The sequence below is a fragment of the Amblyomma mixtum genome, chromosome 6 (assembly GCF_055824585.1).
Source record: "Amblyomma mixtum isolate Tamu chromosome 6, ASM5582458v1, whole genome shotgun sequence".
In the NCBI taxonomy this organism is placed as follows: Eukaryota; Metazoa; Arthropoda; class Arachnida; order Ixodida; family Ixodidae; genus Amblyomma; species Amblyomma mixtum.
In genome coordinates, this window is record NC_143017.1 from 47,995,176 (window position 1) to 48,021,959 (window position 26,784).

Here is a 26,784-nt window from a genome sequence, read left to right on the forward strand (position 1 = left end):
TCAATAAATAGTGCCCAGCTTCTGAAAGTTCATGAATTCGTCCATAAGGCAACGCCTCAGTAGCTTGCCTCTTCTGTTTTTGGGCAGTTTTGTAGCGAAGGCAATGCCGCCATAAAGCTGCTTGTAAACGGCCAGTTTTTCTGAAAAGAAAAAAAAAGCGGTGGGTATTCCACGTATATATCGGCGGATATGTATAAAAGGTTACAAAGCTGTAGAAATAGATACAGTTTGTGCGTAAAAATGTAGATACTTTAGACCTCATATTTTTACAGCGGTACAATGTTTAGGGTCGTAAATTCAAAAACGAAAACGAGAAACAAAGCCAGCATGCATTGAAATCAAAGAGCTTTAAAGCTAACAGGTTCTGATGCCCCATTACAGGCCCGCTAGGCTTAAATTAAAATGAACTTCTTTTGCCTGGCGCCACCAAACTATTTGCCTTTGTATGGAAATTCTTCAAGACAACGTTTTGGCGACACAATACAAAACAGGATTTCTTAGACATGCATTACGTATATATGAAACATATATCACTGTGCTCTCCTTTCGGTTACTAATCAACCTGCGTAGCTATGCAATTCTAATTAGAAAGCATTATATGCCTCATTAGCATGAAAGCCCGCGTCCACCGTCTGTAGTACCAGATTCGGAGGATGCCAGAAGGCCGTTGTACGATGCTACAACACGAATGAGCGAACATGTATGGTCATGAATTATGAAACCACACGCACTCTCACTTATGAAAGTCATGCCTCATAGTCATCACTCATGGCTTACAGTTAGTCTGCTACGCACCATGACTCAGCGCCTTACGAGTTGTAATGCAAGGCGTATAGAGTTTGTACAAAATATGCGCAGTCAGGACGCGTAGGCGTAGTCATGACGCGTGACTCAGTACTTTACTTCTGCTACGTAGTATGACCCAGCACTTTACAAGCAAGGTAATATAACTTGTACAGAGCTTGTACAAAGTATGGATAGTCATGCCTCGTAGTGTTAGTTATGGCTCATGACTCGTACTCATTCTGCAACGTAGCTTGACTCGGCACTTTAATACTTTCGTATTCTGACACGTAAGGAGTCAAATGTGTCTGCCGAATTTATTATTTTATGGCTCTTTAATGGATTGTAAATTCGCAGAAGATTTGCAGTCGCATCTCGAAATTCACGTTTGCTACAAGTTTCCTGCTGGTGCAGGGAAGAGAAGAAGTGAAAGGAAATAAAATCAGCCGATAATGTGCAGCATGTCATCCTTGCTGCTCTGAACGCATTTTCGTGCTTCCTCGCCGTAAACTGTTGTATGAGGGGAAATTTGCTGTTGCTGCGAGAACTAGCCTGGCGGCTCGGCACTGTGCTACTAATGGGGACAGCACATGGTTCATCTCAAGGTCATTCAAGACTGTCCCCGGATACGCTTTCTCATGTGAAGCAAGGTATCGACAGCCTCAAGCAGTGTGTTGCTAGACAAATGCACAGAACGAAAGGTTGCTTATCTGACGGAATTTATTTGGCCGCGCATTATGAACTGAGTGTAGAACCAAAACCGGAACCAAACCGATATTTTTGCCCGGAGGTGGGACCCAAAGCGAACGCGCATTTTGTTCTGCGTCTTGTAATTGAATACGAAGCAGAACGCTTTGAAGGAACCTTTTTGAACCGATTCGGGACAATGTTTGGGCTTACTCTTTGTGTAACATGGCAAGCTTTTCTTGTTTTCAGGCAAAATGAGAGGTTTTACAGTGCTAGTTTAGCCGCCGAAAGCTGCACCAGGCAGTATAATCCAATTCGCAACGTAACAAAAATTAGAAAATAACGGCGTAAAGGAAAGAATGTTCGAGCTTCCATAATGCGCATTCGGAAATCTAAGAATGTTTTTCAACAAGTCAGCTGGAATTCTTTAGCGTATCAGCGTCATCTTCTTTCAGCTATTTTGTGCAAATACCAATCAAATAGTTAGACCTGCTTCAACTAAATCAGAGCGTCACCGGGTGGCGCCTGGATGCAATTCACCTGGTGCGCGCGCATCCTCGATACATTTGTCCTTAGAATGCATGACAATCAGAAACAAAAGCAGAGTGAACTGAAATATTTTTTTTTCTAATTACCATGTGTAGACTAGATGTGTCTAATTTTATCGCGTCTTCCTCTCCTTTCCGGCTGTCTGTATCTTCCCCTCCCCCACTATCTGAATAGCCGAGTGATCTCTCGGCAATTTAGAGAGTGGGTACAAACTGTTCTTATTCTTTTTCGCTTCGTCCACACTTTTTTTCTGCCTCCATCAGTGGTCACCGCTAAAATTTTAAACACAGTTTATATTCTGAACGGCGACGCTAAAGAGTATTCATATGAGTCGTGTTAAGACCGCCACCCCATTCGCCTGCTACTGACAGTGCTATCTGACCAAAAATAATATAAAACTACACTTCGGCACGTCGCCTTTCGCTAAAAAACTATGAGAAGCTCATAACTCTTCCATCACGTTCGGATAAACTGGTACGATGCACAACAGTGCACTCTGCAAGCTGAAAGTCCTGCTAAAGCAGTATTCGTTCGGTACGCATCAGGTGGCAAGGGCACCATACTGGCGATGAAGGAAGCTCGTGTGTCAATTTCAGACCAGGCTATCAGGACTGGATAAGGTGGAATGTGTGCCTACTATGTTCTGCACTCTATGAAGGGCACGATGCACCCGAGACAATCAAACGGCCCCCCAATGAAGGCTCCAGGCTCCACGTGGTAGGGGAATTGCAGTGTAATCCTATTTTCCGCTAAACCCTAAAGAATGCGATTCCCTACCCGCATCATTAACTAGCATCACTGATACAATTCAATTTAGAAGAATAGTTGCCACTCCGATTACATAATGATCGCTTTTGCCGCCGCGGTGGCTCAGTGGTTATGGTGCTCGGCTGCTGACCCGAAAGACGCGGGTTCGATCCTGACTGCGGCGGCTGAATTTCTTTGGAGGAGAAATTCTAGAGGCCCGTGTACTGTGCGATGTAAGTGCACGTTAAAGAACCCCAGGTGGTCGAAATTTCCGGAGCCCTCCACTGCGGCGTCTCTCATAGCCTTAGTCGCTTTGGGACGTTAAACCCCATAAACCAAACCAATAATGATCGCTTTTGTATTTTTTGTAGTGCTGTGTTCTCCACCTAATCGTATTGTTCTTAAACTACTTTATTAATCTGTCCCGAGTTAATTTTGCTCACTTCTTTTTGTCTTGCCTCAGTTGTTCTACAGTTTTGTATGAATTGTGCTTTGTTTACTTTTTTTCTTGTTATCAACTGCCCTTCCCCTCTGAAATGTACTTTGTACCCTGAGGGTATCACAAATAAATAAATAAATAATTGCAAAGACGCAACGATGGTCGCCATACCCGCCACGTGGTCCTTAAGTTGCCTCGAAAGCTGCTCAAGGTCCCCCGCGTAGCCATCCTGCAGCACGATAATGGCGGCAGGCGCCTCGCCGAAAAAAGGATGCGGCATGCCCAGGACGGCTGCCTCGGCCACAGGCTGCAGCTCCAGCAGACACTGTTCTACTTCGAACGGGTCCACCTTCGTGTCCATGCACTTGATGATGCTCTTCAGCCGTCCCGTGACGAAGAGCCGGCCGGAGGCATCGTAATAGCCTATATCTCCTGCGACCACATATTTCCACATCTAAATCATCCGGGTACCCCGGACAGAATGGTGACACATAATTCAAAGCGACTCTGTCCGCTGAAACAGGCTCCGAACAGTTTTAGAGTGCGGAAAAAGTAAAAATGACGTTTGGCGTGCTCTCTTTTCTTGCTGTTTCTTTTTTTTCCTTGCACCAGTAGTAGAAGTGTTCACACTGCAGCCTTATCATCCGTATACGTGCGTACGCTCTGAAACATCCACATCTGCGAGAAGCAGCAGAAGCAGCAGACAGGTAGGGAGGGTCAGCCAGATACATTCCGGTTGGTACCCTATACATTGTGGTATGAAACAGGAACAGAAACATACAGGGTGGAGAAAAAATAGAATAAAAAGGCTACAGTTAAAGGCATTTAGTCTAACAATTACACTTAAGAAAGGACACAAGCGTCTTCGAGTCATTGTCACCTTACGAGCGATGCTACTAGTGCTTGATTATTGTCCTTGGGTGAAGGGCGGTCCTTGAGATGTTCCTTTGCGATAAATAAAAGACAAGCGCATTTACGATAGGAGCATTTCAAAAGTTGATGCTCCACGGCTATTCATTGCCACTTGCGTCTTTGGTAGAACGCTCAGGAACTCCGTTGAGGAAGAATAACTTCGATGCTGGTCACTAAGTGCAGTGAATTATACACCCTACCATCGGGCGTTCAAAGCTCACGAACTAGAATCCGTTTGCGTAGCGCCCGCCCTTTAATATATGGCAGTGGTCATTGTCACAAGTTATGATCAAGCGATTTTGTTGGTCCCGTCGTTTCGCTATAGTGTTGTTTTCGCCTCGTAAGAAATGAAAACGCTCCGCACTCCGTGGTGCCATGGTAGATTATTCATCATTTGAAGTACCAATTGTTCCTGTGTGAGCTAAATGAAAACACTGTAGGGCTTTTACTGAGTCGCGAAATACGGTGAGCTCTCGAGCCAACTGCCCATGTTGAAAAAAAGGCGATCACGAGCTGCTAGTTCTAAATATTGTCGCGAATCTTTGTAGCGTTTGTTTGTTGTGTTTATTTGTTCATGCTTCAAGGCTGCCGGCACGCCGCTTTATCGCTTCGTTTGTGACGCAAGGCGCGCCTAGAATTATCTCGATTAATCGCATCCGGACGGAGCTGATTCTAGTTTGCGCCAGAATGTTCTAGTAACTTCCCAAGTTTTATCTCGAATGTTCGCTATCAGCTTTAAAAGAGAGCACGGCCGACAGCGCCGGGCATTCTGTTCGACGACCGCCGAGCACGCTTGTTGCTACGCCGCCGCCAAGTGATTGTTCTTTGCGGGCGCAAGTCAGCCCGAATAAAGAGTTTCGTTTCGAAGACATTCTCGCTGTGTTCCTGTTCGCCGGACTTCAGTCACCACTACGTGACAATATGATGTCGCGTCATTCGTCTTGAAACAGACGTTATCAGTTTTAGAACTATCACATTCATTGCTTAATTAGGACGCACGTAACCTCGCCGTCTGTTCAAGTGTGCATACTGCAGTATTTATTGTAAGAGAAGACTAAAAGGCTGCTTTTCACATAATTGGCCAGATTTAATCTTCCGCCTGCGTAGAACAGTGACCCACACTTGAAGCCAACAAAGGAGAACGCACATTTGTGAGGAACAGTTAATACCTTTCTTTTTCGCGGAATTTCCCAGAATGGGCGGCAAACAATTTGTAGATTTAGACCTGCGCACAAATGGTGGGTACATTTCCCGGAAGTATTTTTCCCATTCTGCGCGACCCTTCCCGAGATTCCATTAAGGTCATTGGAATAGCCGCTTCTGTTAACTCATGATTGGTGAAAATGTCATTGCTTTGCCCCGTCTTAGTGTTGCGCCGCGTAAGCCTCACCAGGTTAAAATAATGCGTGAAGTGCCATTCGGGAACAGGCATCCGGACGACCTGATTTCAGGCCACTAACACAGTTTTCCCACATTGTGGTTGGGTGATAAACAGCTGAGTGATGAAAGGGATGCCGTCGGAGGGTGCTGCACCCCTCCCTACATGCTTTGTGGCGGCGTTGCAAGAATGTCAGCCGCAGATACGACGTCTTGGTCATCTTTCCCGCGGACAAGAATTTTTACGAAGGGGTCAGATGGATGTATAGATGAGAAAGCGACGGGTAGCTGTAAAGTAAGGCATGGGGTCAAGGTAATGAACTGTATTAAAACTATTAAAGTCCGTTATTCAAACGACCGCATGGCTTTAATAGTTCATGCGAGCCTTGAAGCAAACTTGAGTAATATAACAAAAAAAAACATAAAGTAAGAGTCTGTATTCAGCGTATCCAGTTGACAAGGACGGTGCAGCCGGCATAAACAAAATGTCTGTGTCGCGGGGCAGATGTTTTGTTGCTTCAGTGGCAGGATGCATTAGGAGGATGAGATGATTGGTGGTGGCGGTGTTTCCGCACAAGGAGGGTTACCCTTCTTACAGTAGTCTGCCACCAGTGTGAGGCAGTATATATAAAGGCGGAGAACAGAAACTAGCCTGCTCAGCTTCGTTCTTCTGTTCTGTTTTGATATGCTTTCTGCGTGTGTCTTGTAAAAGTTGTGAAATTACAGTATTTCGTCCCTAGTAGTCACGGCATTGCTGAAAGGTAACAAAATAGTGGATTTTGCAAGAAATGTGTGTTTACTTTCTAATTAAATAAACAAATTGTGGTAATTTATCAGTGAGATAAGACATAAAACCACACATAAACACTGAGCCGCATACAATAAATTAACGCCAAAATTCAGTAACTTCGGTCACTTGCCAGTGAAGCCATACGACCATAAAAATGCAACCCTGTATTTCGCCGATACAGTGTCCAATTAGCAGTGAAAAGGCTCGAGAGGAGCAAATTATGCCTTTGCATTCATGTTCCAGTTAAATCTGAAGGCCGGCGCATTTCAACCACTTGGCTGAATTTTTGCACACTGTGCTAGATAGTCTCCGGAAATATCGGGTATCAAAATTTGACCGACCTCAATTTGCGCACACATGGCGATCGAGATATTTTCCTCAAGTTGCGCTTACGTTCCCTGTCACAGTTGGACAAAGTGTCATCGCACCTGTGCGCAGCCACCCATCGACGTCGATAGCAGCGGCGGTGGCTTGGCTGTTCTTGTAATAGGCTGTCATGATGTTCGGTGAGCGCACCAGTATCTCGCCGCACTCCTGCTGGCCCAGCAAGCTGCCGCTTTTTGGGTCGACAACCTGTCACAATATAAAATAAGAATTACTACTCCATGTCCAACATTCTCGGACAAAAATTTTTAATACTTAGAAAGTACAAGGTATTAACTGTTATGGAAATACTGAAGGCAAAAAATTGGCGGGGGCTTAGCTTTGGTTAAGCCTGGTAGGTTGCGAAAACAAAAGCGCAGCGCCTCCAACTGAAGGAACGAAGTGCTCCGCGTCTACAGGTCACGCGTGGCTACCGGCCGCCGCTTCGCGACGACTCAAAGCGTCTTCAAATTTTTTTTATATATTTTGTTTTTGATGTTGCGACTGAGAGAAAGAAAACATAATCTACAGCAGGTATGATGCCACAGCGGCAGTAGCGCCACAGGTGCGCAGCGCGGCAAACACACACCGTAACTGCAGCCGGGCTCGCTGGAGGAGCGAGTTGGTCGCCCATTATCTACAGCTGGTACGACGTCACAGCGGCAGTAGCGCCACAGGTACGCGGCGCGGCGTAATTGCAGCCGGGCTATCTGAAGGAGCGAGTTGGTCGCCTATATTCACTCCGCTAAAGGTTAAACGTAACTGCGGCCGGGTCACGCGAAGGCTTGAAAGTGCGAGTAGTAATTGCTTTCGCAATAATAATCCATTTTTCCGATGTGTAGCAAAATGTTTCTTTTCAAGTTTTTCCACCACTCGAATCGAGCAATTAAGGCTGTCATTGGAAACCAGGGAACGCTTTTGACTACAGCAAGAACGTTAATTGCAAAAAAATGCAAACGTGTCGAAGGGAGATACGCGGATATATTGACTTTCTCTTAGAGTGAAACCTCACAGCATATGACAAAAATTGTGCTCATGACCTTTTTCCCTAATTGTTTGTCCAGAATGGTTGGGTATGTGTTCTGTTTCTTTCTGCTGTTCTTTCTTGTCATCAAAGTCGCGCTGTAGGCCAAGATGCAGTCATAGCAACACGCCCACTTATCTGTACTGCTGATGCTCTTGCGGAACTAGTGTTATTTAATGTTTTTATTTACTTTTTTTGCTGCTTTGTCAATGGCAGCCATCGCCCGTGACGACTGCACTGATGTCCGGCAAGCAGTGACGCTTCCCTACTATGTTATCAAAGAATAGGGTCATCAATGAAAAGAGACAAAAGAACGGACCGCGAAACAGAAGCTTAGAAAACAATGAACTCATGGTGACTCTTCCTTCGAGAAATGATGCTGTCAAATATAAACGCTGCACGAGTACATGAGCGGCAAAGTGAGTTTCGCATGAAGCCATACGCACAAGCAAAGGGCTAAGAACACGCCGATTTCGAGCCAGGATAGAATTTAGAGAAGGAAATTGTTGATAAATGCTCAAAAAATTTGGACTCGACGAATAGAAAAACATGACGAACATGAGCGCTTATTGTCGTCGTGGATCTCTTCGTCCATGCCTAGTAGCGCTTAGCACTTCTACCAATATAGCACTTCTACAAGCGTGAGAATCTGAATGACGGCATCTGAAAATTAGTCTTGGTTAACTGCTGCGTTCCGACGTAATGACATTCTGCGCAAAGAACTAGCGCAAAACAAACAAAGTGTACAAGACGGAGCCAAAGTCATCTTCAGTTTCGAAAAATAGCCACCAAAAACACCAAAAATAGTTTCGAAAATACCACATACAGGCCGACAGTGGATTTGATATTATTGGCGTACGCTTCGCGTACCAAGTGACCTGCAAAGACCTGCCAACGCCACTGCAAAAATACATTGGGTAGAAAAAGCAAGCCCTAAAAATTCAATTTTCTTTTAAAAGAAAAATTGCCGACGATTACGTTACTTCCTAACGCGAAATTTGAGCGCAGCTCATCAGCTGTTTCAGCTTTTTGATAGATTGAGGCAAGGAATTCGAGCAAGACATCTATGTACAATTACAGACAACTTGTTATTTTTCAAACATAGACCTTCTTCAAGAAACACTCCACTGACAGTTCTTCATTGTCATGAAGGAAGCTTTATGGACCGAGAAATAGATGGATATATGCTCGGCTTGCTGTACCTATTCCTGGTTCTCAAAGACGAGGTCTGCGCAAGTATTTCGCTAGGTTGTCACAGCTGTGCGGAGCCGTTACGAGCGAGAGGAACGGGATGTTCTCCAGCATAAGTGGTAAGAAATTCCCGCTTGCTTTTATATCTACATTAAATTCCCCACCAACCCTGCCACCCCGGCAGGCGGCAACGTTTCTGGCACAACGTTGTCAATTCCAAAGCATGCAGCGCACATCTGCACTACTGCCACATAGCTTAAAGCACGATTGAGGTGTGCACTGTTCCAAGGGGGCAGTTTTGTACCTTCCCTCTGGTTCAGGTGCCCACAGAGATGTGCCCACAGAGATGTGTGAGACAGATACTGCGTATTTCCTTTCGTCAAAAACCAATTTACAAATTTTACTCTGCTTTCCAAGCCCCCCTCTATTGGTTTCGCAGCTGTGGGAGACAGATATTGCGCATTTCCTTTTCTTACAAAAGTACCGGGGACACTTTGGAAACTCTAAGTGTGCTGGGCGCAAGCATCTTGGTCACCCCAATGCCGCTTCCTCGAACCGCTTGGCGCGGAATCGTTGGGCCGCTTCGGAGCCATGCGTCTTACTCGGTCGACTGCAACGAGACGTCTGGCGAAGGAGCGGCGGTGTAGCTGCCACCGCCGACGCGCGCGCGCTCGTTCTACCGCTACTGTGTGACGTCACGGTTGCCGCGCACAGGGGTGCCCCCCACTGGCGCACAGGGGTGCCCCCCACTGGCGCACAGGGGTGCCCCCCACTGGCGCACAGGGGTGCCCCCCACTGGCGCACAGGGGTGCCCCCCACTGGCGCACAGGGGTGCCCCCCACTGGCGCAAAGGGGTGCCCCCCACTGGCGCAAAGGGGTGCCCCCACTGGCGCAAAGGGGTGCCCCCACTGGCGCACCGGTTGCTAAAGAGGGGAGGAGGCTGCGTGAACGGTCCGTGAACCCAAACTATCGCAGTACAGGAAAGTTGCAACTCGGTCATGGTATGCGCCAAAATAAAAAAGCGTTGAAAATGCGAAGGCGAGCGATGGGTATATGCACCAATATATAAAGAACAGAAGCGAAGAAAATGAAATAAATCGCGCACAGAGAGATGACTGCAGACCTCTATAGCCTACCTTGATCTCGGTTTCCGGAACGGGGAAACCAACACTGTCGGGGGAAATCTGGCCTGGCTCTGGGCAGCAGACGACTCCGCTGGCTTCGGAGAGGCCGTACACGTTTCGAAACTCACTAGGAGTGAAGGTGGACAGCACCAGCATAGCCGTGCTTTTTGGCAGCACTGCGCCAAGGCTGACCACCTTCTTCAAGGATGGGAACCGAACGCCCGCCGCTATGACTCCGTTCGCCAGTAGCGCAAGCACCGAAGGGGTCGTCATCAGCAAGGTAACCTGGTCAAGTCCAGAAGTCACAATGAACCTGTTCCTGGTTTCTCCTCGATCAGTTTTGAATTCAAAGCACTGTCGACCAGATTCGCGGCACATGATACAAAAATATGGCAGTGTGCATGCGTATGCATGTGCGCGAAACACCAATGCCATCTGTATTTCTCAATGCCCGTCACAAAAGCCAAACACTTTGAAACAACCGCTCTCCTGTCCTCTCTCGTGCCCTTATCCGCTCCCTAGCTATTCTGCCGACCTCATGCTTGCAGGGAGTTAAAATACAGAAGTCGAAAGACACACAAAAACACAGACTTCACCTCTCTTCACGTTTACCTCTCTTCTCTGCGCGTTGTCGAGTGAAACCCGAACAATCGTGATCGACTCGGCTGGCATACCCAACGAATTACTGTCAGTTGGTACAGATCGAGTGTTTTCGTTTATCAGAGGCGAAGTTAACAACGACGGCACTTTTCGTCTTACCGCTCTGTACCGCCTTGGTGGAGCGCACTTCGCACATATTCATTAGCTATAAGTTCCTGGTTCAGAAATACTTGACTTCTGTCGCGCAAAATGAGTATACTTGCTTCGAGCGATGCTAATTTGTAAAAGGTCGCAGCGTCTTGCTCAATTCCAAGTACATATTATTTGTCCATATGCACAGCTTCATGCTTTAGGAACACGACACGCAGCTTCCAGCTTATTCAGAATCACCGACTAGATACCCCTTTCTCCATTATTCCTTTCAGGGATAATAACAGCGCCTGGGAGTCGGCTCAACGTCTCGGGAAATCAACCCTGAAGAATTTGGGAGGCAAAAAACTAACGCCTGCGTCATAAAACGTGCACTTTTCCGCGCGCGGCACTCAGAAGAGACGCGTGGCTTCTTGAGAGGACAATAGAATTACCTGGTGACGTCCAGCTACCTGTATGAAGTCAGGAACTGACCAATATTTGTTGCTAATTACAAGGGCAGCTCCACAGCAGACAAATTTTAAATTGAAAGAGAATGACAGGTAGATGGTGAGATGTTCGCAGGCCAAGCAGACGTCATGCGCAGCAAAAATACCAGTGGCACTGCAGAGAGGGAACAAAGAAAGATAAGGTTAAGCGTGACCAAGAATCACACAATGTGTAAGTAAAGCGCTTTAAAGAGTAATCGCCACGATCTGAAAAACGCAAACCAGCGTTGTCATACACGCATACACCTTTAACATGTGCATTGACTACTCGCTTTCGCATGTCGGTGAGATCGACGTTATCCATGGGACCTGGCAGCAATTGAAGCTTTCGGAGGATATGCATGAAATCTGATGCCAGATACTATCACTCGATAATCGCCGCAAAGTTGGCATAATACTGATTGGAACAGCAGGAGTAGCGAGTCGCGTAAATGACACGCTCCACAGGACAACTATGTTGCTGCTGTACGTCCAGTTAAATGGAACACATTAAATATTTCCTGCAGCATAAAAATTTCTATCCGCCAGTCAGATAAAGAAAACTGGGAATATTGAGCCGTATATCATTGTCATTCTTTTTCAGCATGAAATGCTTCTAGCTGCCGTTCTCGGCATGGGCGAACGTTGTCCAGGAACCGCGGTGAAGCCATCGCTGAAACTGACAACGGAATCAACAGCCTCTAAAGTGACATTTCTCGTGTCGAATGGTATTTCGCACAAGAAACCAGCACAAGCGGGATCTCAATGAATGCCGGCGCAAATACAGCAGCTTCGTTTTCTCGCGCCCAAAGCCATTTAGCCATCGCCACTATTTTCCTGCATTGCCTGACTCGGCATCAGTACACATCACACAGGCATTACCAGGAATCAGGGACAGCTCCCAGAAAGTGACGCTAAGCCTAGCGGCCTATCACGTTCCGTTCTACAGCAACTCGCTCCTTTTTCCTTTCGTGTGTCACTGATGATGTCAACGTATTATTTTTTAATGTTCAAAGCCTTGCGTCACGTGGCGGCATCCAAAGGAACTAGAAGCGCTTGTGCCGAATTCCTTGTGAGGGGTAAATAAAAGATCGTTGTTGTCGTGCTCCTTAACAGACATCCTGTGGTAATAAATATTCAGTACAAGCTTCTGCACAATAGTATACGCCTCTACATCAGTCTCGCTACTTAAAGGCTTGCTCTAATGTACAGATATTCTCCAGAAGGTCCCCTAAAAAGAATATGTTGCGTTTTCCTGAGTGAGGCAAATAACAATGCGCTTGAATTCCGACCAGAAATCACTTCGGACGAAGCAGGCGAACGGCAAATGTATCCAATAATGGTGGTTTTGTTGTACAGGAAGAAAAAACAGTGCACTTGCAAGTGGCTGTTGCACTAATGTAGCGCGAGCACGTGTTTCGTCGAACGCTGCGAGCGTTTCTGTCCTTAATTTGCTGTAAGCTTTCAAAAAACTTGGTTGCAACATATCTTCCACGCAGGGTTTTCTCTGCAGTCTTGCCTCGCATCTTTGTGAATATCCGAGCAATACGTGACTGTTACAGTGTAAGGCCATTCTGTTCGCTACAGGCAGTTTGTAGAGCTAGAAATGAGCATAGCTTACCTCATTCCGCAGATCTTTCGCACGAAATGCTCTTCGGTGATTTCTATGTTTTTAGGGGCTCCTGTTGATCCAGAAGTATAAGCCATGACGATGGTTCGGGCCGGTCCTGATTCCACTTCTCTGTAATCCTGCTCGCCGTATGTATCAAAGCTGCAGACTGCTGTAAATCCAGGAAGGCTACTAGTTGCAAAATGTGCCTGGGAGAAACACACGGGGGAGGTTGGTCTTGATGACTAGACACGGAAAATTGTGTTTCAAGTGCAAACAGTTGGCTCATAATCCCGAGCATGCGGTGCAAACGTAGCCAAACTAAGACACTGGGGATTTTCCTGCAACAACGTTCCTAAAATTTCAAGCTTGGTATTCGAAATATATTCTTAAAAGATGCCAAAAACATCTTACTTAACGCATACTTCGAGCACTTTTCCAATACGTGAAAAAATATTTATGCAGTTTTAGCATCTTGTCAATGTATTAAAAGTGTACTTTCGTAAATATGAAATTAATTCATCCGAAGTATACTTCAATTCTAACAAACGGGCAGTCCTTTTAAACGTATTTGCAGCACACTTCTAACGGCCGTTGAACAGTCGAGGGCTCGAAATCGCGTTCCGGGAAATGGTATTTGCATGTTGTCAGTGTATTTTAAGTGTACTTCCGTAAATACGAAATTAATGCGTATTTACGGCGCTCGTCCTATGTTTCTTCTACTGCGGTCTTCCTAATTGCGCTGTCGGTTTACCTTTCAATATGTACCACCAACTCGCCCGTTTCGCTGTTTTGCAATTAATTCGTCCAAAAAATACTTACATTCTAGCAAATTCGTCATCCGCATCAGCACATTTGCAACACACTTCAAGTTAGCGTTGAACAATCCAACGCTCGAAATCGAGTTTCGGGAAATTTCAGTTTGGTGTTGGAAATGTATGCAAAGTGTACTTCCGTAAGTACGCAATCAATTCGTTAAAAGTATAACTAAAATCTAACAAATGGGCAGTCCGCGTAAACATATTTGCCTTACACTTCAAGCTACCGTGGAACAACCTAGGGCTCGAAATGTCGTTTCAGGGAACAGTGAAAACTCTCCCTTTCCTGTCGTCCTTTCGTTTATGGTAACTTCTCCCTTTACGGTAACTTCTAGCAGGAAGGTAATCATCACTTGTTTTCATTACGTGCGGAGAACGTGATAGCATTATACAGACAATGGCGCCTTGGCTACTTCCGGGCTCGAATATGCGAGCGAAAAGGACCCCGACTGGCAAGGTCGACCGGCTCCCTTAGACGCCCGTGTATCTGTTGGTTGACAGTTCGACTCCTAACTAGGGGTGTGCGAATATCAAATGTTTCGAATACGAATCGAATACGAATACTTGATTCCGAATATCGAATCGAATATCGAATAATCAAGGACAGACGCATTTAACCACTTCAAAACATTTATTTGAGCACCCAAGAACATCACAGTTCAACTATCGATGATTAAATGAACACAAATGGCGCGTGTGGCTGCACAAAAGTATCAAAGTCTCGAACGTTATTCTTAGAAGAGTGGAAATATCAGAGGATGGCTAGTACACAGCATTGATTAAGGCTAGCTTGCCATAAGCACAAAAGCGCATTCCTGGGATTAACAGAAAAGGTTGTCGTGAAGGAAAACCAGCTGCTCCACATGTTCAGGGAGAAGTATGTCCCTTCTAGCTGAAACGACTCCTCCAGCCACAGAAAATGCCCTCTCACTTGGCACTGACCTGGCACGTATTGCGAGGTACTTCGTGCACAGCTCTGACTATAGCAGCTTCGCAGGTATAGCCACAAAAAAGCTCACCAGCGCAGTCAGCTACGGCATGGCTCTTGGAGGAAGGAAAAATTTGAAGGAAAAATTGTCCTTCATCCATGCGCATCGCTCTGGGCGCCGCCATGTTGTTATGTCTCTATCGATGGGGCTTGCGGACCGAAATGAACGCCGGTGCTCACAATGAATATTCGGCTAGATACGAATATTCGCGTCGGGTCGAATATTTGAAAGAACACGAATACTTGGATTTCGAATCGAATACGAATACTAAAAATATAATATTCGAAATATATTCGAAAATTTCGAATATTCGCACACCCCTACTCCTAACCTATGACTAACGCAAGTTTCAACTAGCAATTTGATTCTAGATTTCCCCCAGATTCGAAAGCGCCCAGAACTTCTGCGATAATTTGGGTGTCCACAGTCTTTGCGCAAAAAAATGCCTCACCGGGCAAGATAGTGCGTCGCTCTCGGTGGGTATATATAAGGCAAGCCAAGCTCAATATTCATGATTTGCTGTGTAGGTATATTTGCAGTTCACGAGACCTTATGTCTCATACACCTCTTGATTGATGATGATTACGCATGTACAATTTGTTCTGCAGTTGAAGCATTAACCCAACTCATTCTGTGAAGCCGTCCAGTAGACCTTCTTGAATCCCAAGTGAATATATTGAAAGTATATTTTCATTCCATTTCTAATGTACTTTAAAGCATATAATGTATATTTTTAGTATATTTTTAATGCATTATAAATGTTCTAAGAGGGCAAAAATGTACTTTTCGCGTATTTTTAAGAACGTTCAAAATATTATTCCTAGTATATCTTAGAAAGCATTCGTATTGGAGTTTAAGCATAGGGACAAAAAATGCGAAATAAATATGAAATTAGTACAATATGCTTGAAATGCATTTTTAGCCCATCCTCTTTTTCGCTAAGGGAGGCCTAAAGTACAGTTGGCAGATGTTTTTCTTTCACGGTGTTTCTCGTGGCAGGGTACTTTGAACGGAATACAGGGGCAGAGCCTACCAATGCTTAACTAATACAGTGTCACGTTTAGAACATTGCGTGCAGTACAAGTAAAACAAAAATAAAATGTCTAGAAAACCTCAACCGCCTAGAAGATTTTTATTATTCATTGCGTGCTGCAGCGGCATGAATAATCAACTTCACCAACAACAAAAGCCAACAGCTGGCGTTGCCCGAAGCAAAGGTTCCATGAGGAGACCAAAACGCAGCTTTATTTTTAGATCGTGACAGCGCTAGAGAAGACAAGGACACTGCTATCTCTAGGCTCGATTTCCAACGGCTCTGCTTCCCATCTGAGGACTGAAATGCTTGTGAATGATCACAATGGCGCGCAGACTGTTGCAGAGCATTGTGTTAGCTACGGTACAATGAGGCGTATCATTTGCGAGTTGTGACTTGTTCAAATCAACCATGACCAAAGCTTACGCATAGTCCGCGCCTGGCAGCTCTGCGTGTTGCCACGACGGCCGGCTAGTCGCTTTCATTCACTATGGAAATAGCTTCGCTCAAATATATTATGTCTTTACTCGTTGACTCGAGGTGAAGAATCTAGAATGGCAATATGGGCCATACGGGAAAAGCTGATTTAGAATGAGCATTTCAAGCCACGTATGTACATTCTTGACTCGCACCATAAATGCAGTTAACTTCTGCACACAGTGCGCAATCGTATCACGAACACTTCTTGGTTTAACTGCGCCACCGCCATTATTTGATTCTCACCTATTATAAGAGGAATACACCATGTGCTAATAATCTTTCCGCATTGGCATTCGCCATCGCAAACACCTTCAGTCTTTGTTTTTCACTCCATTTTTTTTATAAGCCTGATAATGTAACTTCAGTGTACAACATGCATGTACTTACTTAGAGAACAATGCGAGGCATGGTGTTCAGCCAGCAATAATCTTTTGGCAAATAAAATGTTGCTTTCTCAGGTCGTGTTCACGCGCGTCCCCTAATTTCTAGAAAAGCGTTCCCTGCACATAAGTGGTGAACTGTATAAGGCTCATTTTCCGGAATCCTCACCTCTCTTGTTAGGTCGTTCAGTAAGCTGCCCATACATTAGTGTCAGCTTTTTCCGAAAATGTTAGAGGCTAGCGAGAATAAGGCTAGAAATTCTCTTCAGACTATCTGCTACTGTGTCTACACACTAGTTTAATATCAAGGAAAAAGTTTCGGTGGGCTTTGTTTTTTCGCGTTCTTTTTTACGTCCTTTAATTTGAAGCTCAGCTTGAGCTTTTTGTAGAAACTCTGCAGGCAGTTTCTCTTCAAGCTTCAAAAGAGAGGTTGGCCCTTATAAGGCAACTATTTTGTTAACGCGAGGGGTTAACTTCATCAATAGCGATATTAATACAAAATGAAAAAAACATTTATAGCCGTTCGCAGGGAGGTCTTCGCGGCGTAAAACATGGAGGAAAACATGGATTCTCAACTCATCACATATTTCACTGAAACCGTCATTTAGCACGCCTACGTTCAAGTCTTTTATTTTCTCTTTGCTTTGCTGCTACACTCGTGCCATTCGGATGTTTTCTTACTTATGTTTGCCTGCCATGTTTCCGTGTTTGCCTTAATCGCGCTATTTTACTCATTGTTCTCACGTTCTCTGAGCACATTATCCTTTATTGTAGTGCTTTATTTTGTGCCGCGTATTCTTTTTTTTCTCTTTTCCTGTTGTTATTTCCGCGTCGTTTCTTCTTTCCTACTTATTTGTTTATATATTGTTTATCATGACTGTATGTTTCTTTTGTTTCCTTTGGTTATTAATGCACTGTATAGATTTATTTCTTTTTTTATCATGATCGCATGTTTCCTTTTGTTTCCTTTGGTTATTAATGCACTGTATTATATTTTTTTTCGCCCCCCTTACACAATGCCCAATGGGCCTGTAAGGTATTTCAAATAAATAAACAATCATGGCCTGCGTGTACCAGAGCGCAGCCATGCGGCTGCAGTAGGAATCCGGCAGAATTATATTTAACCTTGGGTATGTCCCCTAAGCACATCGAATGTTGGGAAGCCAATCTGCCTCTTTGAAATAAGCATGAGGGAAACAGTACCAAACTTTATCTCACCTTTATATTGCCTCGCTCCTCATGAGGATTAAACTTCAAGGCGTGGGTCGGGTCGGTCAGGACGTGGGTCGCATCCGTGTCTTTCATATGTCTTTGTACCTCGCCTTGGAAAGACAAAAATGAACGCGTATAAAACAAATTTCGCCACTGGGCTGAAGGCAGACCGAGAAAAACCTGAATCGAAAAGAGGAATTTCAGACTTTATCTATTGCAAATGTTTTAGTATGCTATCGTGTGCACGCTCGGAACATGACTGACTTCATCAGGGTCGCCGCGGTGGCTCAGTGATTAGGGTGCTTGGTGGCTAACCCGAAAGACGCGGTATTGGACCCGAAAATTACATCTCTAATTATAAGCATACCCTTAGCTTGAAACCTATTTTTGCGCGCACAAATACATATGTTTTCTTTTTTTCCAAGCAGAGTTTCTGAATGAAATGCTCTACCGGAGAACTCTCCCTTGCTTCCTAGTCACTCTTGATATCTTTAATTTGGCTTAGTAGCTGTATTGCAACCGGATTTTCAATTTTACTTTTGCATTGCTTTTTTTTGTGATATCTACATTGTTCGGTACTGTCGTACTTACTGTGCTTTTTCCCCTGTGTGTATTTCTCTTTCCTGCTTGGACATACAGCATATCTGCACTATTCAATAAATAAATAAATAAATAAATTCCTACCGCTACGGTTCCCCTATGATGGATGCGATATGCTAGAGACCTACTGTGCGCTATCAGTAGACCTTAAAGAACACCACGTGGTCTAAGTTATGCGGAGGCCTCCCCTAGGACGTCCCTCATAGCCTAAATGTCACTGGGACGTTGAAACTCCCAAAACCACAAACTACACTGATTTCATCGAATGCTCCTGGAAACTCGTTCTTCCAACTGCGTAACATTGACCCTTCCCTAAGACTCCGATTATCGCGCCGCCTTTTCGCTTGCGAAGTACTTTTGTAGCGCCTCTTCAGTGAGGCAGCGTGGCATGGGCAAAGAAGCAAACACCTTTCTTGCTCACTCTTTTTTTCGCTCACCCGGTGCGGGCGGGGCAGTTTTCTTTTCAGTTCTTTTCAACTGCCCTCTCTACTCTTTCTTCTAGGCAACACGGCTCCACTTGGACTCAGGTCGCTTGAGGAGGCCAAGATACTATGACCATGGCGTCAACTTTCACCGGCACAAACGACTGATGGAATGAGTTCGCGCGGAAGCACTTCGGCTTTTCAGCTCGGTCCCAATCAGCATGCTGACAAGCGCGAGAAAGTCATGAGTAGGGAAAAGGCACATGGACACACAACTATGAGAAAAGTCCTAATATTTTCTGGCTATAATGCTCCTCTAAGCCGCTTGGAGGGAAGCTGTCCTGACAGCCCTAGTATCTGTACCGTTTATACAACAGCTGCTGACATTTTATTTTAAGCAGTGGCTTGCGATTTATGAGTGGATCTTTGTTATGGAAGCTTAGGACATCAACGACACTTCTTATGTTTGCGATCGCTTCGACGATGCAGGATTCTCCATTTCCCATCGTTCTTTCAAAAACGCTCTGGCCAGCACGCCGCCTGTGCTGTCTTATACCCCTTATCTCCTCCCGGAGATGGTTTATTCCAGAGCATTAGGTTTACGGTGTAAGTTGGCTGCGTAAGGGTCGCTGAACGTTCGCACCAGCAAAGTCGTCCGCCTCGTCACCACTACTCCGGTTGCACTTTTATTGAGACCCTCACTCAGCTGAGTTTGCAGTTCTCTTCATTCATGGTATGCTGGCTCACCTATTGGCTACTCGGCTGCTAAGCCTGAGTACCCGAATTCGAACCCGGCAGCGGAGTTCGGTTTTTGATTGAGGCGAAAAGCAAAAGGCGCCCAGGTGGTGTACGATGTGAGAGCACATTTAAGATCCCCAGGTGTTCGAAATTATACCAGAGCCCTCCACTACAACACCTATTTTTCTCTTTTTTCTAGCACTTTCGCCTTGCTCCCTTCTCTCAAGACACAGTTCAGGTGTCCACCGAGAAGTGATACATTCACTGCGCCTTTAATTTCCTCATTTGCAATTTTTTTCTCTCATGTGAAGGCATAAAAGGAGATTATACAGGTGGCAAGAGTTTGGCTGATGTAATAAAGTTGTGAGCAGGCCATTGATGAGATTTCTTTGTCCGAGCAGCATAAGACATTGCACTGTCAATCGAGAGGCCTGTCACCACCAGGTATCTGATGCCTATTCTGCATGCCTTTTTTTTGCGTTTTTGTCCTTTTGCTTTCGTCAATGCCTCTTGGTTCCTTGTGTTTTTCATGCTGTGTGAGTGGTCGCGCACCGCCTTAGTTCTGTTTCCTCTCGGATTCTACATGCTTTCTTTCCCCTCTTACTTTCCGTAGAATAGGCATTAGAGAAATTTAGCATAGCACAATCCTCGGTAGCCAGCGCGATCCGCTTGCGTGAGGAGTTACACTATATGGCGTAATTAGGACGTCGCGACCAACCAGCGCGCGTGCAGTGGCGGCTATGCTAAATCTCTGTATTGTCGTTTTCGTAATAATAATAATAATAATAATAATAATAATAATAATAATAAAACAACTGGCTACCTGCCGTGCCTTGTTGCCCTTCATTAAGAAGAACAGAGATCGTTTGCGAAAGAAATAACTACAAATTTCCCCGCTTTAAACTTGAGCCATTATGCTTCGTCTACTTGGGCATTCTTCACATGAATATTCAAAAGCACCAGGTTTTACCAGTCTTGTATTCAGGGTCACTGAGAACGATGGTAGCACCGGTGAGAGCGACGCTGTACAGTGCCACAAAAGCGTCGGTGCTGTTCCCGCAGTGGCAGTAGACCCTGTCACCTTGACCAACACCATGCGCTTGAAATCCAGCGGCATAGCGACGTAGCTTGCTCAGCAGTTCGTTGTATTTGAGAGTCCGGTTTCCCTCAATCTGAAATTACGGTCATAAGGATGTCAGAGGCCCTCTCAAAAATATAGTATCGCTGTCTTGAGATATAAGCGAGATGCCTCGCCACTATGCTGTGGCAGGACACAGGTATCGGCACTTGGCGTTTCTCAAGGTAAAGAAATTACGTTTACGCTTGTTGTGCAAATTGCTAAATTCATCGAGAAGCTAGTCTGTTTAAATCTGCCACTTTGATTCTTCGGTTGGCTCACGCTTTGTAAAGCTGCTGCTGTACTTTTACTCTCCTTTGAACAGCTTACAACCCATCGTAGAAGTGCAATCTCCATATGTTCTTTCCACGCACAGCTCCACAGATACCTGCGTTGCTGTCAATCACGTCAACACCCCTTATCTTGGAGAGTCCTCCACGGCACCGGATCCGGCAGCCGCAGAACCATTGCAATAGCCATCAACATCAAGATGATCGACACCCAACACCACGACACCCACATTTTTACAGACTCCCAAGCCGCCTGCAGAGCCTCTACGAGTGGACGTGTCCCGCGTACGGCTCTCCGCGTTCTGGGCGGCCATCTCCAATATGATCATGTCATCACCTTGGTCGCAGGACATGCAGGTCTCGTTGGCAATATTGGGGCAGATGCACTAGCTACTCTGCACTGACTACTCTGCATCCCCTCTGAACCCATTTTTCAATCTGTGCAAAGAACCTCTGAATGAAGAAGCGTCTCTACCCCGCGATATAAAAGAAACTTCCCCGGCGGACTCCTACCACCTAATGCGCATTCAAACGCTTACTTTCCCGAATCTCCCCCACTTATACAACATTCACCCAATATTATACGCAGATACATATCCCTGGTGTGGCGATATTCCCGCATTCACACACATTGCATGGACATCCTCAGCTAAACCGAACCACTTAAGGCTGCACAACGCGGCTCTGGAGCAGTGGGAGATGACTCTGGCCAGCGGCACCCTGGAAGACCAGGTGGCGCTAGTCGCCATTGCCAAAGCGTCGGCAGAAGCTACTGGAGCCTTGGACTGAGGATCCCACACACAATCCGCTCCGGTCTCCTTTTTCCAAATAAATGTGTATTCTGTCTCTCTGTGGGTTGCGCAGAGTGAGAACGCTAGTGCGTTGAACTAGGCTACAACATAAATCATTAGAGAAGCGTCACAGACGACGTGCACACGCCGTAGTGCCCTCTCTGAGTGTTCTGCATTACAGAACATAGAGGGAACTTTATTCAGTACTGCTGAGTAACCTCATGGCTGGAGGGGTGCAAAAGGTGAAGGTGTACAAATAATAAATGGTTGGTTGGTTTATGGGGTTTAACGAGCCAGAGCGACTCAGGCTATGGGGGACTGCGTAGTGAAGGGCTCCGGAAATTTAGACCACCTGGGGTTCTTTAACGTGCACTGACATCGCACAGTACACGAGCCTCTAGAATTTCGCCTCCATGGAAATCCGACTTCCGCGGCCGGGATCGAACCCGCCGAGCGCCGTAACCACTGAGCCACCGCGGCGGGGCAATAGCAAGGACCTTCCATATCTGGTAACCCATTGTCAAAATTGTGAAGTAATCACAAAGAAGGTGAAAAAATGCACAGCTATCTGGAGCCGCACAAAGGTACTTTACACACACTGTGACCAAACAACGTGAGCATTGATGGAGGCCTTCGATATCAAAACGAGCAAAATTGCGTCAGCAAACCGTGATTTTAGTCTTGTTGATAAAAAGATAGCTTTTCTTAGTGGACATTGAGCGTCGTGTGCATCCCTGTTTGCGGTTGTATTTTAGTTTAACATATGATGTACTTCATGTTTTTTTCTTGCTTTTAAGCAACAGCTATGCCATTAAAAACAGTTTACAGTCAGTGCGCACCCCCTGCCCTTGTTCTTGTCCGTGGTAGTTCGCGCTGTTTTACAAGAATGCAAGAAGAAAGTTTGTCCGCCTCGGTGGCTCAGTGCTTACGGCGCTCGGCTGCTGAGCCGAAAGACTCGGGTTCGATCCCGGTCGCGGCGGTCGAATTTCGATGAAGGCGAAATTCTAGAGGCCTGTGTACTATGCGATGTCAGTGCACGTTAAAGAATCTCAGGGGGTCGAAATTTCCGGAGCTCTTCACTACGGCGTCCTCCAAAGCCTAGGTTGCTTTCGGACGTTAAACCCCAATAAACCAAACCAAGCAAGAAGAAAGCTAGACCCCGACCGGACACCTTCAAAGACGACCGCACAAGCGTATGCGAGTACGCAATAAGAAATTTATAAAAAACAAAGCAGCTGCTCGCATGGAAGTACGTCGCTACCCATAGTGCGTGCAGCAAGCGTGCTTAATTACTGGAAAGGGAACTTGAGGTTAAGGGCAAATGTGTTCAGGCTCAAACGGAGTGCTTCGCGATGCCGAGAGATGAGCAACTGGCTGCAGCACGAGTAACAAATTCCGCCGTTCATCGAAATAAACTTGAACAATGAGTCGTATTAATTTCTCAAACGGGCTCTCCCAAAGTTCTATCAGGCCCGCACAGAGTAAAAATACTGATAAACATGACGTCAGGATATGTTAGCACCGTTGTCACCAGTGCGTTCTTCGTCATAAAGAAAACCTTATCTCTCGCGTTCAGTCGAAATAGTTATGAAAAATGATGTCCTTACCAGCGCAGTCTTGTTGCCATGGCAAGTAAGCCTTTCGGTGATGAGGGCGTAGAGAGACGGCGGTACCTCGTTGACACGATCGTACGGGGAACACACGATGCCATCTTTTATCTTGACTCGCAACGCAGGCTAAAGAAGAATGTAGCACCACTTGTCAATTGCTTCTTCATGATATGCAATATTTGTCCATGAAAAGCCGCTTTATTCTTATAAATTCACCACGAAAGTGTTTGAGCTTGATTCCAGGTCTTTGTGTAATTTGAAATTCATGGAAAACGACGAATTTCTTCCCCTAATAATGCTAGGCATCCGGTTGACTTTCAATCTGTCCGTTCAAAACAGTGTTATAATTGTGTGCCTGTTACGAGAATGTATTTTGTTTGACGAGCAGATTCGCATAAACAAGAGCCAAAAATCACAACCCTGAATTCATTAAGTTTGATCTTTAGCTGTGTGACGGAAGCGGGCATGACAGTTTTGTAAGGCATGCTTAGTAAAGCGATCAACGAGGAAAAAGTATTACGTACATAGATTATATTTATTACAACACTTTTAGTAAAAGGAACGTTAAAAAAGATGAATTCTTTGAAACACTGAAAACTTTATAGAGTCAAATTAACGCAGTGAATTTCCAGCTCTCAATGCCTCTAAGAGATCTAAGTTTGCACAGTTCGCATATCTTTTGTCGCTATAAAGAAATGAATTGGCAGGGCGGCTATATATAGTGCAGCTTTTCATGGGCTCCGTCAGCGGCAACGCAACGTAACTGTCGATGTCGTTTTGTCACGTGGAGGTATCAAAGTCGTGAATAATCGACGAGCAGACTGAAGTGGCACTGGAGCTAACTCTTTGTGGGGCTCATTGCGGCCTACAGGAAACTGAACAACTCGGCGGCAGCAATATCAACACATGGGCTCGGCGGTCATTGAAGTACAGAATTACCGCCACTCTCCGCCATGTTCACTTTTAAGTTGACAAAGAACTTAAGAGATACGGCGCGAAAAGCAACCACCGCTACCTCGAATAATATAGAATCAGTTGCGCATGGCTACTATCATGTCACGTCGCAATTCGTGTTAAATTCGTGTGCCCGCCGGCTTTGAAATGAACAAATAAACATTGCAATGGTTCAGCCAACAAGTCTTCTGCAGGAGTGTGACTCTCTAGTAACTTTTTATGAGCACTCTTGGGTTATCATGCTTTTGAAAGCACATCTCAATTCTTATTTGCAACGTAAAGGATGATTGATGTACTCTATAATGCTCTATTGTGCTCATTCGTCACATCTACTTGTTACTCACCTCGATGCCGCCGCCCGCGCGCTCTCTCTCCGGGCATTTCCCACGGGACCCGACGCCGACCAGGACACTGATTTCAATCCGATTTATACTTTTAAAGAAATATGCGAGTATTACAAATCCACGCACCAAACTCTTCCCACCCCGTGCAAAGGGCTGGGGAAGGTCAACGAGCGGGTACTCCTGCGCCTGCTCACCAACACGATGTTGTGCCCGGCAACTCTGCAACATTTCGATCCTCAATTCGACGGGCGGTGCTCACACTGTGGGGAGGTGTCTGACGCTTACCACATGGTGTGGGCCTGCCAGCAGAACCCATCCCTACCCCCTATCCCAAACCCCACCCGAGAGGACTGGGAGGCGACCCTGTCCGGTTGCTGCACCCTCGAGGCCCAAAGGGCCTTAACGCAGCGCGCCCGGGCTGCGGCAAACGCCAATGGGGTACCTGTCTAGGCATCCCACCTAGTGGTTGTAAGGGCTTGACCCTTCAGGTCACGACCCCCAACACCTCTCCCTATGATTTAATAAATGTTTTCACCACCACCCCACCACCTCAGCGCTAGTAAAAAAAAAAAGAGTATAATGTGCAGTGCGAAGTGAAATCTGGTGCAATTCGTATTTTTCTTTGCAATGATCCGCGCCTGCGAAAACTATGGTCTCATTCGCTGTAATGGCCTAAGCATGGTATAAGGCGTCCAACTTACCAAGCGCAAGGTATTTCTTTAAAATGCGATATTGTCGGCTACTGCTTTATAAACTTCAACATCAAAATTTGCGCAGAGGAAATATTCAGTGAAACGCACCGAAATCAACGGGTGGGTATTGACCAATGCTAATATTTGAAGGTCGTTTCACGCCGAACTGTCATCGAGCCATCACAAAAGCAGATTTTGTTAAGTTTTGAAAACGCTCCGACTGTTCTGGCTTTGGCTAGCGCCAGGGAAGACGTGGACGACGATAAGGAACACTTACAGACAAGACAGGCGCGACTACCAAGTTATAGTAGTTTATAATTGTTCAACGTTCTGACTGCTTGGATCTAAATGGTGTCGCCTTTAAATGACACTGCACGAATACGCAGCTTCCCGCAGCAACGAAAGAAAACAAGGTTGTTCGTACTGCACAGTTCTGCCTATACGCCGTGCTGCCACCCCAATACTGCTGCCAGTTTTGCTTCCCTTACCCTTTTAGTAGTGGCAGAGTCGTCAGCAGTGCTGTCTGGGGTCCATTCCTCGCAGTGAACGACATGAGCTTCTTTGAGATTCTGCAGGCCTTTCAGGTGTGATTTAATAAGAGCTTCCATTAAAAAGCTGCAGATGAGCGACGAAGCGACGAAGTGTTCTGAAACGAAAGGCAACCATAAAACCAACGAGCACAATATTTCTCAACCAAAGCTGCACACGGAAAGCGTAAGCGCTCCATTTGTCACAGCAAAACCTATGGCCGGGTATTCATTCAAATAAAAAAAAGGCAATTTCTTTGTTTTTGGCTGTCGTTGCTGCATACGGCACGCAGTCCCAGCAATTCTCCACCAGGAAAAGGAAACACAGCATCAAAAGGCTCAACTGTAAGTACCACCTGTGTGAGAAACCGGATGCAGACCATGTCAGCGGTTCGACAGGGAGCAGCCTCAGTGCATGTATTGATTCAATAGCCGCCACATGCTCGAGCTATAGCAACAGCCGCCGGAAGTTTGGCATAGAAAATTAAATCGAGAACGCGCATGTGTTCGCAATAACAAGGACAAGCCGGAAATCGAACGCAATAAAATTACAACACTGTTTTGTAAATGGAGCATTGAAAGCGCTCGCGCGTTTTTCACGGATTTTATACTAAAAATAAAAGCTCTTGCACCCAGTTTTTCCATCACGTCTATGGACGATGGATACTGCTAAAAAACGAGGTCAATCCCATTCCTTGTAACAGTGTAAAATACTTATCACATAGCCACGGTTGTTTTGATAGTATAAAACTGTTCATGCTAAACTTACACACACATAAATATAAAGCTTCCGCTTAGTTTTTTTTTTCTTTCATGATGTTCATTACAACGAAAAAAAATGATCTTACAGACAACAAGAGGGGCTGTTTTGGATCTTGCATCGTGACAGTTTTGCGCCTGAGTGTTGGAGCATAGAATATTTATTTACTGATTACAGAGGCCTGCAGCGCCCGAAGGCATTATTGCAAGGGAGGG

General features: G+C 45.5%; 1 protein-coding gene across 1 annotated transcript; it reads right to left on the minus strand.

Moving 5' to 3' along the window:
• On the minus strand, positions 1-25,905 carry LOC149339008 (uncharacterized). Its single transcript, XM_089550389.1, has 10 exons — positions 25,771-25,905; positions 23,290-23,418; positions 20,455-20,656; positions 17,731-17,834; positions 12,825-13,021; positions 11,171-11,339; positions 9,999-10,271; positions 6,713-6,857; positions 3,377-3,637; positions 1-140 (listed from the first exon to the last, which is right to left on the minus strand). Exons 1-10 carry the CDS (start codon positions 25,888-25,890, stop codon positions 1-3), a joined length of 1,740 nt encoding a protein of 579 aa, XP_089406515.1. The 5' UTR covers positions 25,891-25,905.
• Positions 25,906-26,784: the final 879 nt, after the last annotated feature.

Coding starts and splice junctions, on each gene's coding strand:
- LOC149339008 (XM_089550389.1), bottom strand. CDS start 25,890: ATGGAAGCTCTTATTAAATCACACCTGAAAGGCCTGCAGAATCTCAAA. Junction 17,835..20,454: donor TGACCCTGAATACAAGACTG/GTAAAACCTGGT, acceptor TGTCTTTCCAAG/GCGAGGTACAAAGACATATG. Junction 13,022..17,730: donor AGGAGCGAGGCAATATAAAG/GTGAGATAAAGT, acceptor TGTTTCTCCCAG/GCACATTTTGCAACTAGTAG.